This window comes from Symphalangus syndactylus, chromosome 7 (genome assembly GCF_028878055.3).
Source record: "Symphalangus syndactylus isolate Jambi chromosome 7, NHGRI_mSymSyn1-v2.1_pri, whole genome shotgun sequence".
NCBI lineage: Eukaryota > Metazoa > Chordata > Mammalia > Primates > Hylobatidae > Symphalangus > Symphalangus syndactylus.
Window position 1 is genome coordinate 84851240 of NC_072429.2, and position 13881 is coordinate 84865120.

Genomic DNA, 13881 nt, shown 5'->3' on the forward strand with positions numbered 1-13881 from the left:
ATGAAATTCCGTCTCTACTAAAAATACAAAAATTAGCCAGGCGAGATGGAGTCTCGCTCTGTTGCCCAAGTTGGTGTGCAGTGGTGCAATCACAGCTCCCTGCAACCTTGACTGCCTGGACTCAAGAAATCCTCCCACTTCAACCTCCTGAGTACCTGGGATCACAGGTGTGTGCCATTACCCGTGGCTAAAAATGATGGACATTTAAAAGATTAGAATGATATGTAAATATTGTGGAAGAACTTTAAATGCTGCTCTAATCTTAGTGAGATAACACACTGTAGGATTTTGAACAGGAGAATGACATGTTCGTAGCTCTGGTTCAGGAAGATGAAACTAGCACCAATGAGAAAGATGGATTGGAAAAGAATGCAATTTAATGCAGGATGAATAATTACGAAGATAATGCAGTAACTGCTAGAAAAAAGATATTAAGGACTTTTTCTAGAAAAGCAAATGTGGCAATAGAAAGGAAAGGATCAGTGCAAGAAACCTGTCAAGGTAGAATAAATGGAATTTAGATCACCAACTGACTAAGGGAGGTGGAAGAAGAGAAAGCTCAAATGTGACTGTCACCTATGAGTCTACATTGCTAGGAATATATTGACCACTAGCTGAGAGGTGAAAGTCTACACTGCTAGGAATATATTGGCCACCAGCTGAGAGGTGAAAGTAGAGGAGATTTGGTAGAAAAGATGTTCAGTTTTGTACATCCTGAGTTTGAAATTCCAGTGAAACATTTCAGTGCACCAGCTCAAGTAGGCAGATGAAAATGTCAGGGTTCAGTTCGGTAACAATATTAAACTGTATTGAAAGAATCGCTTCTTGGAGATCAGATCAACCAACATAAAACTTAGGGACATATTGACATTTTATTCTCTCCATCAGATAACTTTCAAAAGAAACTCAAACATTTGGAAATTATTTTCACTACCAAGAAAGCAAGTTGAGAAAAATAGTTATTTCCAAGGTAAGAAGAAAATATAAATTGTAAATAAATCCCTGAGGGTCTTGCCTTTAGAAACTGTATAGAAAATGTGCTATTACTGACCTCCAAGCCAGAAAATGCTTTTATCTGTGTAGTTTGCTAATTATATTTCTGTGTCTGAAGATTGGTTTCTATTTCCTTTGCTTCTTCATATAGTTTTAAAAGGCTTTCTTTTCTTTCTGATTTTTCTATATTCTAAAATGTACCCTTTCAAAATGCGACAATAATACATAGCTTAGCAATTTCCTTTAATATGTATATTCAGCTTTTTCACATGTAGCTGACTGTATCTTATCCTTGTTTGAAATATTGAAAAGATGTGATAGAAAATTGGCAAGAGACAGTGAGAGAGGGAAGAGGTCGTGAGGCAGGCGAGGCAGGCAGGTTATTTCTGCACTGTCTCAGACACATAATTTGGCAAAAAGCTCTGATTCTAATAATCAGCATTATCATTTTCATTCAGCTTTACTGAAAATTTTCCAGTAATTTTTTGAGGAGCCTTGATACCTGTAGGATAAAAGATAATTCTCTCTTAAAACATCAGAAATTATTTCATCCATTCTATCTTGTTATAAAAATAAGAATCAGTAAGGCATGGATGTCTGAGATTGAATGGCTGACTTGCTCATTTTATAGTCACCTGATTTGGAGTAGCATCTGAGATAATCTATAGAGATATTGTCTCTGTGCAATAGCTATTTTGTACAGCACGTATAATAATGATACCCACTAACATTTCCTGAGCCCTTACAATAGGCTAAACAATTGCTACATATAATTTTATTTAAGCCCCACAACAATCCTAGGAGGATGACGTATTGTCATAGACAACTCCATCGTCACTGGGACCCCACAAACAAAAGCTCCATCTCCAGTGCAGGAGAGATAATTGTCATTCTCAAACTTTTCATATACCCAAATTTAGAAACACTTTGGCTGGATATCCTCTCCGACTGGAGTTTGAGCCTTCATTTTACTGCTTTCACCAGAGCTGGAAATTTCTTCAATGCGGTAGGTTCTACCCAAACCAGACACCCTTTCTCTTCTATCATGACTGATTCATCAATTTGTGAATGAACATGTGCCCTCATCAAACCACAAGCTGAGTCTTCCACTGAACTTGAAGCCTAATCATCCCTTAGGACTCAACAAGAGTCATTTTTTTCAGCTCAGATCCAAGGTAAAGAAAGCATATGGCACTGTCTCATTAGTGGCTTTTTTCTCTCAACCACATATGTGCCCATAATCTTTCAATAGCTTTCTGGAAGAACAACCAAAGAAACTAGATCATTAATTCTTTGATGGCATTGGTTTTTTAAAACCATAGCTTTAAGATTCAGCCCTTGGGCTCATAAAATATTCAGAAATAAATCATTTACTTCTTTCCAGAAAACTTTACACAAATTTAATAAATGGTTTAAGTCACTTTCTTTATATTGACCTGAGGTAACTTGGATTCTGTTGAATCAGCTTCAAAAACATCACGAAATTTTGAGATCTTGCTTTTTAAATGCTGATTTCCACAGAACTTGGAATGAGGCTTTTAAAAAATTCCAAAACAAGAATGGGCTTTGAGTTCAGATGTGACGTCAAGAGGTATGTGAGCCAGAAGTTTTCAACAAAAAGCACAATGCATGTTTCCTGTGAGCAACAGAAAAACATATTATTTTCCAATGTCATGTATTTCTTTTTAAAATACAAACTGTTGTGATAAGATTGAGACCAACAGATGATGAAATTCTAGCTGGAATTCTGCTTGGTGCCCAGAATGAGTCCATCAGTTCAGAAAAGAAAGAGAATTAATAATAGAGGCCACAGGCTTCTATGAGGAACACCTTGTTCTGTAGAAACCTCTCCAGCACATTTCATTTGTTTTATTGAGTCTTGTTTATGGCAAAATGCTCTACATATATTATATAAATTGAAACTTGATGCTACACAAGCATGTGAGATTCCCAGATAAAATCCTAGAGAGAGTGAGAGACAAGGTCTGTCTTTAGTACAACTCAGAGAGATTTCCCATGAGGGGCTCCAGGATAATTTTCCACGGTACAATGCACTACTTTATCAGTAGTAAGTGACACTACACAATGCCCTGTGCAGGGTTTATATTTTGCTACTTATCATGCTATCCTGTTTTCCAGAAGAACTGTATCTATTATGTTTTCCACAGAATTTATTTGGATACCATGCTACTGTTTCTTCTAGCTATTTAAAGTAATCAAGTCACTTGAAACTGTTGACACTTATTAGTTCATTCACTTACCCATCTATTCTTTTATGTATTCATTTAGTAAAAATGTATTGCATAGCTATTATGTTTACTTGTTTTTAAAATTTTGTGGAGTACTTACTATGTGCCAGATTGGGCATGAAAAATAAGCTGTGTATGTATCTAATTTGCATACACTCATTAGGCCAAATCATGGGTGTTATGAAGACAGTTATTAAAATCTTAAAAATAGAAGTCTTAATTTAAAATAATTGTTAACTGCCATTTCTTTAGCGTGCCAGACACTGAGAAAAACACTTTTTCTCTCTTTTTAAAATTTTTCCTTTTTTAAGACAGAGTCTTGCTTTGTCACCCAGGCTGCAGTCACAGCTTACTGCAGCCTTGACCTCCCAGGCTCAAGTGATCCTCCTGCCTCAGCCTCCTGAGTAGCTAGGAATACAAGCATGTGCAACCATACCTGGCTATTTTTTTTTTTTTTTTTTTTTTTTTTTAGAGACAGAGTTTCCCAAGTTGCCCAGGCTGGTCCTGAGCTCAAACAATCTGCCCACCTCAGCCAAAGTGCTGGGGTTACAGGTGTGAGCCACTGCACCCCACCCCTTTTTTCATTTTTAACATGTTATCTCATTTAGTTTTCATTTTTAAAAACCCTAAGTGCTAGGTATTAACTCTAATTCACAGAGGATAAAACAGGTTTAAAGACATTGACTAGCTGGGTGTGGTAGTGCTTGCCTGTAGTCCCAGTCACTCAGTAGGCTGAGGCCATCAGAGTTCAAGTTCAAGTCCAGCCTGGGCAACATAGCAAGATCCCATTGCAAAAACAAACAAATAAGCAAACACAAAACTATTTTTGGCTTGAAATAGAAAAATTGAGCAACAGTGTCTTAAACCATAGCCATGTTTAATTAAGTTACATAATAAAAAGTCTGGAAGCAGGCAGTTTCAGAATTGGTTAAGTTTGCAGCAAAACAATATGTTGGCCCTGTCTGTTTGTCCCTGGTTCTCCTAACTTTCACCTCAGGGTCACAAGGTGGCCAGCACGGCTTCAAGTATCACATCTTTACATGATAAAAATCCAAGAAAGGAAAGAATAGAGAACTTTTTTGGATTTTTGTCTTTTAATAGGGGAAGATAGTCTTTCCTATAAACTCTACATTAGACTCCTCTTTACATTTTATTGGCAAAAACTGGGTCCCATGCCTACACCAATCACAGGCAAGGAGCCTAGGGTTACAGTGATTGGCTAAGATCATTTATGATACATCTCCTTAAGATAGGAGTGATTTTGCCTTTTATTTGTATAAAATCAATTTTCTCTTATCAAAGGCGAAAGAGGCAAACAATTTCCCTCATCCACTAAAGTGCTCATAGCTGCCATGTGATAAAGAATTTTCTTGCTTGCTACAGACAGCCTTCTTCCATAATACTTTAACTCAGAAATTATTATATTTTTGTTTTAGAACAATTTGGATCACTGAGACAGAGATCTGTAAGTCAAGTCTCTTTCAACATTTTTCCTTTAAACTTTATTGAGAGTAGTTAGTATTATCAATCCAGATTTCTTGACTGGCGTTTTATTTGTTAAAAAAAATTTTCAACATTTTAAACATTCTTAAATTATTCAAACTTTTTAAACATCCACATTAAGACAGTAGATTGAAGAAACTTCTATTTTAGCCACCCTTCTGGAATCCCACAAAAATGGTAATAAAGGAATTTTAAAAATAAATAACCCCACAAAGAAGAGAGCAACAAAATATTGGAAACTAGAAAGTGAATGGATAAAAGGTAACTGGTTTAGCAGTCTCAAGACAGTGGCTCCTCAAACTAAAAATAAGACAAACTGAGAAACAGCTGATTTATACCACACAATGCTCAAATGCATTATACACCTCGATGTTAAGCATACATGGGGAAGGCAGAGAGGTTGCAATATTTAAGAAGGATTGGTGGCCAGGTACAGTGGCTAACGCGCCTGTAATCCCACAACTTTGGGAGGCCAAGGCAGGCAGATCACTTTGAGCTCAGGCCCAAAACCAGCCTGGGCAACATAGCAAAACCCCGTCTCTACAGTGGTGGTTTGTGCCTGTAGCCCCAGCTACATGGGGGCTTATGTGTACTGATTGCTAAATGCCAAGACTGCCCTCTCTAGCCCCATTCCTCAGCCCAGATCCCAGCAGCCAGCAGTCAGAGCCTTGTCCTTCAGGGAGAAGATTAGAAAGCTTCTCTGGGCAGCATGACCAGCCAAGATAAAAGATTTATAGACACTGACTTTGGGGGTTCCTTAGCAATCAGTCCGTCCAGATCGCCATAGAGTCCATTTTAAAGTCCATAAGCCTAATGCATACATTCAGAGTTTCTCATCAACTTTTTAGTCCTTTCCTAGTACTCATGAGTGGATCACTAAGGATTACAAATCAGCTGAGGAAAGCCTCTAATCCAACATGGAAAATAGAAGCACAGCAGTTTAAAAGCATATTGGCAGAAATAAAGACCATGCATTTTTAAAAACTGAAAAAAAAATTTTTTCTCCTCAAAGAAGAGGGAAGATATTGTATCCAAGGGCCAAAAATAACATGCTGTTACAAAGTAATACAAACAAGACCTTGGAAATTAAAAGTATAATTAAAATGGGAGGGAAGGGAGCCATGAGGAAATCTCCAGACAGTAAGAGAAAAAGGAAGGAAGGAAGGAAGGAAGGAAGGAAGGAAGGAAGGAAGGAAGGAAGGAAGGAAGGAAGGAAGGAAGGGAGAGAGGGAAGGAGGGAGGAAGGGAGGGAGGGAGGGAGATGGTTTGGATGTTTTGTCCCCTTCAAATCTCAGGTTAAAATGTGATTCCCAATGTGGAGGTGGGGGCCTGGTGGGGGGTGTTAGGGTCGGAGGGGGCAAATACCTCATGAATGCTTGATAGTGTCCTGCCAGTAATGAGTTCTCCCTCTGTGAGTTCACGCGAGATCTGGTTGTTTAAAAGAGCCTGACATTTCCTCCTCGAGCTCTTGCCATGTGATGCTCTTATTTCCCTTTCACCCTCTATCATGATTGGAAGCTTCCTGAAGCCCTCACCAGAAGCAGATGCTGACATCACACTTTCTGTACAGCCTGCTGCACCATAAGCCAAAATACAACTCTTTTTCTTATAAATTATTCAGCCTCAGGTATTCCTGTATAGCAATGCAAATTGACTAATACAGGAAGGAAGGAAGGAAGGAGGGGAGGGAAGGGAAAGGAAGTGGAAGGGGAGGGGAGGAGAGGAGAGGGGAGTGGGGAGGGGAGGGGAGTGGGGGAGGAAGGAAGGGAGGGAAATTAAAAAGAAGAGAAGAAAGATAAGAAAATCAGAAAATCAGTCCAGGAGGTCCAACATAAAACTAATACAAATTTTAGAAAAAGAGAGCAACACAAATAAAGAGGAGGAATTTATCAAGGAAATGACTCAAGAAAATTTTCCCAAACCAAAAGAGAATATTTTCCATTTTGAAAGGGCCCACTGAAGGTCCAACACAATAGGTGAAAGTAGAGTCACAGAAAGTTGCATTATTATTAAATTTCAAAATACTGAAGACAATAAAGTTTTAACCCTGAAAGTTTTAAGAATAGATGGAAAAACGAAATTACAGGCCATCTACAAAAGACTAGGAATCAGAATGTACTAAAATGTCTAACTAGAGCAATTAGACAAGAAAAGTAAATTTAAAAATTAGAATAATTTTGATTTTCTCAAAAAAAAGTTAGATGTCAGTGGAGAAATGCCTTTAAAATTTTGAAGAAAAAATATTTCCAAAGAATTGTATACATTGCTCAAGTAGCAAGATAAAATAGATACTTTTATATATGGACTATCTCATAAAATTTGCCTCTCATTTCCTTTTTTATGACATCACAAAAGAATAAGCTCTTTCAAAACAAAAGAGTAAAGCAAAAAAGAGAAATACTTGGGACAAAGGAAACAGGAGAAAGAAAGGGAATTCAGAGAATCCTGGCCAAGGTAGAACCCAGGATAATTGCTGTGCTTGAAGCATAGAGAGTAATCAATTCAGATAGGATTATGTTAGAAAAAAAAATGTTTTTTGAGACAAGGTCTCGCTCTGTCACCCAGGCTGGAATGCAGTGGCGTGATCACAGCTTACTGCAGCCTTGACCTCCCAGGTTCAGATGATCCTCCAGCCTCAGCCTCCCAAGTAGCAGGATTATGGGTGCATGCCATCACAGCTGGCTAGTTTTCCTATTTTTTGTAGAGATGGGATTTTGCCATGTTGTCCAGGCTGGTCTTGAACTTCTGACCTCAAGTGATCCACCTGCCTCAGCCTCCCAAAGTGGTAGGATTACAGGCATGAGCACTGTAATCCTGGCCTACCTTATTTTTTAAAAAGATAACAATAAGTTTGAGTGGTTCACCTTGGACCTATTAAATTATATTTTCCAGGGGCCTCAAATCTATGGTCTTCAAAGTCTTCCTTCATGATTCTAACAATAGGTTGGGTTCTGGAGTCACAGAGTCTGGAGACTGTTTCAGCAATACAGATGAGAAATGATGGTTGTCCAATCAATACCATGTCAGTAAAAGTGGAAATAAATGGGGAGATTAAAAAGATATTTATTTTACAGAAGTGGAAAGAAGTGCTCATTAACACATCCATTAAGTAAACACTAACTTATTATCTGGTGTCAATAATGAATAGTATGAATGAGCATACTATCTGGCTCTTACATGGCCTATATGAACTATGCTCTTTTAATGTCGCACTTAGCAATCCAGGTTCAGGAACACAGAATGCTTGTCATTTGTTACACCTGCAATTCAGGGTCAAGAATGCTTGTCTTCAAACTATACATAGGGCTATAATAACCAAAACAGCGTGGTACTGGTACAAAAACAGACACATAGACCGATGGAACAGAACAGAGAACCCACAAATAAGCCTACATATGCACAACTCTGTGATGGTCTTCAACAATGTTGACAAAAATAAGCAATAGGGAAAGAACTCCCTATTCCATAAACGGTGCTGGGATAACTGTCTAGCCATATGCAGAAGAATGAACCGGACCCCTACTTCTCATCATATATCAAAATTAACATGAGGTGAACTGAAGATTTAAATGTAAATCCTCAAAGTTTAAAAATCCTAGTAGAAAACCTAGGAAATACCCTTCACGATATCAGCTTTGGGAAAAAACTTACAGAGAAATTCCCCAAAACGACTGCAACAAAAACTGACAAGTGGGACTTAATTACACTAAAGAACTTCTGCACAGCAAAAGAAACTATCAATATAGTAAACAGACAATCTACAATATGGGAGAAAATATTGGCAAACTATGTTTCTGACAAATGTCTAATATCCAGAATCCACAAATAAACAAATGAACCAGAAAAAAAATCCAATTAAAAAATGGGCAAACGACATGAACAGATGCTTCTCAAAAGAAGATGTACGGTCGAGCGCAGTGGCTTACACCTGTAATCCCAGCACTTTGGGAGGCCCAGGCGAGTGGATCTCCCAAGGTCAGGAGTTCGAGACCAGCCTGACCAACATGGAGAAAACCCGTCTCTACTAAAAACACAAAAATCAGCCAGGCGCGGTGGCGTATGCCTCTAATCCCAGCTATTTGGGAGTCTGAGGCAGGAGAATCGCTTGAACCCAGGAGGCGGAGGTTGCAGTGGGCCGAAATCATGCCATTGTGCTCCAGCCTGGACAACAAAAGTGAAACTCCGTCTCGAAAAAAGAAGAAGAAGAAAATGTACACTCAGCCAAGGAACATGGAAAAAAATGCTTAACAACACTAATTATCAGAGAAATGAAAATCAAACCACAAGTACCATCTCACATTAAGCAGAATGGTGGTTATTAAAAAGTCAAAAAATAACAGATGCTGACATGGCTGTGGAGAAAAGGGAATGCTTATACACTGTAGGTGGAAATGCAAACTAAGCCACTAGGGAAAGCAGTTTGGAGATTTCTCAAAGAATTTAAAAGAGAACTGCCATTCAACTCAGCAATTCCACTATTTGGTATATACCCAAAGTAAAATAATTCATTCTATCAAAAAGACACAGGCATTCATATGCTCTTCACAGCAGTATTCACAACAGCAAAGACATGGAATCAACCTAAATGCCCATCCATGATGGACTGGATAAAGAAAATGTGGTACATATACACCATGAAATACTACACAGTCCTTAAAAAGAATAAAATCATGTTCTTTGCAGCAACATGGATGAAGCTACAGGCCATTACCCTAAGCAAATTTTATTCAGGAACAGAAAACCAAATGCTGCATGTTCTCACTTATAAGTGGGAACTAAACAATGAGTACACATAGACATAAAGATAGGAACAAGAGACAATGAGAACTACTAGATGGGGAGGGAGAGAGGGGAGCATGGGCTGAAAAACCATCTATTGGATACTACGCTCACTACCAGTGTGATGGGATCATTTGCACCCCAAACCCCAGCATTATGCAATATACCCATGTAACAAACCTACACATGTACCTCTTAATCTAAAATACAATTTGAAATTTTTTAAAACAAGAAGAATGCTTGTCATTTGTTATACCTGGGAAGGATCTGAGAAATTACCCACTTTTGCTTTACAGCTAAATAAAGGGACACTTATTTTTTTCTTCACCTTATAGTAATAGAAGTCCATTACTTAGAAATACAATTCTGAAACGTTGCTCCCTATAAAGTTACTGTGACTTCTCTACATTCAGGTAGTTTGTTTCTCATGTTTGAAAATAAGCATACATGCTGTATTCTGGGAAATACTCCAGTATTCCCAACCCTCTGGCACAGAGCTGACACTTAAGCAATGTGACATTTTTTCTTCCTACCAGCTTCATATACGAGATACTGAACAAGCAGCAACTTAGAGAAGCCATCTGAGAGAGGCCTAGGTCTAATGGAAAGATGTGAACAGATTCATTGCAGCACAGTTATTTCCTTCACAACCACATCATTAGTCAATATAAGAAAACATGATGTAAACAGCAACATCCAGGTTCTTGCTTGTCAAGAACTCCCAAAACTCTCTCTCTGTCCGCTGGGACGCCCTGGCATCAGGATCAGAATAATCCAGCTCTGGAGATTACCTGGCTGTTTCTCAAGTCTAGTTTCAGGTTTCTTTGGAAATACTGATCTCATCTTTTTGGGAGACATTGCTAATAATGGAGGCTCATAGTACTACATCTTGAAGTTTGAGACTTTTCCAGATTTCATATTTTAGTTCCAACTCCAACATGCAGATGAGTTACTACCTACAGAGAGAAGCAAAATCAGGGTGGCCTTCTCAAGAATCAGCCTCTATAGCTGGAAGAGGTCACGAACTGGGAATGGAATTGGCTAATGAGGAGACCTAGCTTCGTGGGTTGAATCATGGCCTTCTTAAAAACAGATCTACAGGGAACAGCAGAATGTGACCTTACTTGGAATAAGGGTCTTTGCAGATGTAAGAAGTTCAGGATTTTGAGACAGGAACATCCTGGATCTGGAGTGGGCCCTAAATCCAATGACTGGTATCCTTATGAGAGAAAGGAGAGGGAGATTTTTTTATTTTAATTTTATCTTTTTCTTTTTCAACTTTTATTTTAGATTCAGGGGGTACATGTGCAGGTTGGTTACCTGGGTACATTGCATGATGCTGAGGTTTAGGGTACAAATGATACCATAGGCCAGGTATTGAGCATAGTACCCAGTAGTTAGTTTTTCAACCCTTGCCCTTCTCCCCGCTCCCTCATCTAATAGTCCCCAGTGTCAATTGTTGCCATCTTTCTGTCCACAAGTACCCAAAGTTTAGCTCCCATTTATAAGTGAGAACATATGGTGTTTGGTTTTCTGTTCTTGCTTAGGATGATTTTGGACTTCTGACCTCCTGCAAGAGAACAAATTTCTGTTATTTTAAGCCAGTTGAATTTGTGGTAATTTGTCATGGCAGCTCTAGGAAATGAATACAACCTCACAAAGCTATTTAAACATGTTCTGGGCTGAGCTCAATGGCTCATGCCTATAATCCTAGCTCTTTGAGAGGTGAAGGCAGGCTGATGGCTTGAACTCAGGAGTTCAAGATCAGCCTGGGCAACATGGAGGAACTCCGTCTCTACCAAAAATACAAAAAAATTAGGCAAGCTTGGTGGCATGCATCTGTAGTCCCAGCTACTTAAGAGGCTGAAGTGGGAGGATCACTTGAGCCCGGGAGGCCAAGGTTGCAGTGAACAAAGATCGTGCCAATGGACTCCAGCCTGGATGACTGAGGCTCCGTCTCAATAAAAAAATAGAATAATGAAAATAAACCTATTTTGAATAGAGAGGAGGTAGAAGCTTCTCAGGTAGTGTCTGCTTTGCAAATTTCATGATACAAACAAGAGATAACACCTTGGAGGCCCTATATGTACAATAAGAAAGCGATTACTTTTCAACTTCAAAGTATGTCACACACAACTCATTAACCTTCACAGCACACCTGTGTCAGATAGTTAAGTTCCATTAGCCTCAATTCAGAGAGTATAGCAAATAAGTCCTTGCCTGACGTCATCAAAGGAATTTTTGTTTTGTTTTTTGCTTTTTTTAAACAGAGTCTCGCTCTGTTGCCAGGCTGGAGTGCAGTGGTGTGATCTTCGCTCATTGCAACCTCTGCCTCTCAGTTCAAGTGATTCTCCTGCCTCAGCCTTCCGAGTAGCTGGGACTACAGGTGCCTGCATCCACACCTAGCTAATTTTTGTATTTTTAGTAGAGACGAGGTTTCACCATGTTGGCCAGGATGGTCTTGATCTCTTGACCTCGTGACCCACCCACCTCAGCCTCCCAAAGTGATGAGATTACAGGTGTGAGCCACCACACCCAGCCAGGAATTCTTGATACATGGCTTCAAAATAGACTCTTCTTAAAGGAAACATAGCAGGAAGGTGAATTACTGGTGGTCCCGAGTAGAACAAAAGGAATTGCCAAGCAGAAAATTTACTACACAAATATTTTGTAAGGCCTTATTTCCAAAAATAATATAAAATATAAAAACTATAATGAAATTCATGTTGCAACTTTCCTTGAAGTCTTGAAATTTTATAACCCCTCTCTTGCTACCATCAGACAATTTCTTGTTATCTTGCTGTGGAACAAAAGTTTCCCTGAGAAATCGTATTGACCTATCAGACTTGCCGACGTAATGTCCCACACAGTCTTAGAATAGGCATGTCTCAGCCATGACTTACATGAAAGATGTAGGAGGTTTAAGTGTATAGTTATGTCAAAACAGTGAACAAAACTAGAATATTTAAAAAAAGGGAAACGATAGCTCCGCTCTGCTCTGCCGTAGTCAGACCACGTTCAGAAAGACTACATTGTTTACGGCATAAAAATTTAAGACATCTTTACATTAAAAAGGGCCCGGCAAGGTGGAGAGGGGTCAAGGTTTTCAAAAGCGGCAACTTTGGACTACTGGGGGGTTTTAATCTGGAGAAGGCACAGAGCCACAAAATGGTTATCATCAAATATCTAAAAGGATATCATGTGAAAGATGATTAGACTTACCCAATAGACAGAAATTACATTGCAGCTTCATATTATTAGGAAAAGCTTTTGGAAAGCAAAGCTGTCCAAAGATAAGACCAGCATCTTTAGCAAGTAGTGATTCCCCCATCCCTGGGAGTATACAAACATAAATGAGCAAGTTACTTTGTGGGGCTGCTGTAAACATTTAAGATTTCTTCTAAATCTAATGTCAGTCAGATCATTGGTTCTTCTCACTTGTAATTTAAATACCTTCCAGGTCTCCAGAATCTGAAGCTCTGCTCCTGAATTTACAAAATGTGGATGACGTGTATGAAACTAAGCTCAGGAAGTATTTTGTCACATACTGTGTTGAAAGCTCATAGGAAGAGGAATTGGGCAGTTGTCTAAGTGTAGTGGAAGTTTATGTGAAGGGAATGTTGAACCATGAGGCCCATATAAGGCAACTGCCTTAGGAATAAATAAGTAGCATGCTATAAATAGATTATCTACCATGCTAACTTAAATATGTTATTGGCTTCTCCAAAGAAACAGACCCATGGATGTGCATATGGAGAAAGAGAGAGAGGGACAGAGAGAGAGACAGAGAGAATTTATTTTTAAGGAATTGGCTTGGCTCACAGAATCATGGAGGCTGGAGGCTGGCAAGTCCAAAATCTGTCATGTGGCCTGGTGGCCTGACAGGCTAGAGACCCATGGAAGAGCTGATGTCGCAATTCAAGTCCGAAGGCCATCTGCTGACAGAATTGCCTCTTGGGGAAGTCAGTCTTTTTTCTATCAAGCACTTCAACTTATTGGATGAGGCCCACTCACAATAGGAAGGCAATGTGCTTTACTCGAAATCCAACTATTTAAATGTTAATCTCGGCCAGACGCGGTGGCTCACGCCTGTAATCCTAGCACTTTGGGAGGACAAGGCGGGTGGATCACGAGGTCAGGAGATCGAGACCATCCTGGCTAACACGGTGAAACCCCGTCTCTACTAAAAATACAAAAAATTAGCCGGACGTGGTGGTGGGTGCCTGTAGTCCCAGCTGCTCGGGAGGCTGAGGCAGAAGAATGGCGTGAACCTGGGAGGTGGAGCTTGCAGTAAGCTGAGATCATGCCACTGCACCCCAGCCTGGGTGACAGAGTGAGACTCCATCTCAAAAAGAAA

The 13881-nt window shown here is 39.3% G+C and overlaps 1 protein-coding gene across 1 annotated transcript in view; it reads left to right on the forward strand.

Moving 5' to 3' along the window:
• Positions 1-13026, forward strand: part of LOC134737223 (uncharacterized) — a 30491-nt gene extending 17465 nt beyond the window's left edge. Inside the window, exons 4-5 of the mRNA XM_063643393.1 lie at positions 889-970; positions 12985-13026. Coding sequence (XP_063499463.1) covers positions 889-950 — 62 coding nt within the window. The 3' untranslated portion in view covers positions 951-970; positions 12985-13026. The remainder of the gene's footprint in view (positions 1-888; positions 971-12984) is intronic.
• Positions 13027-13881: the final 855 nt, after the last annotated feature.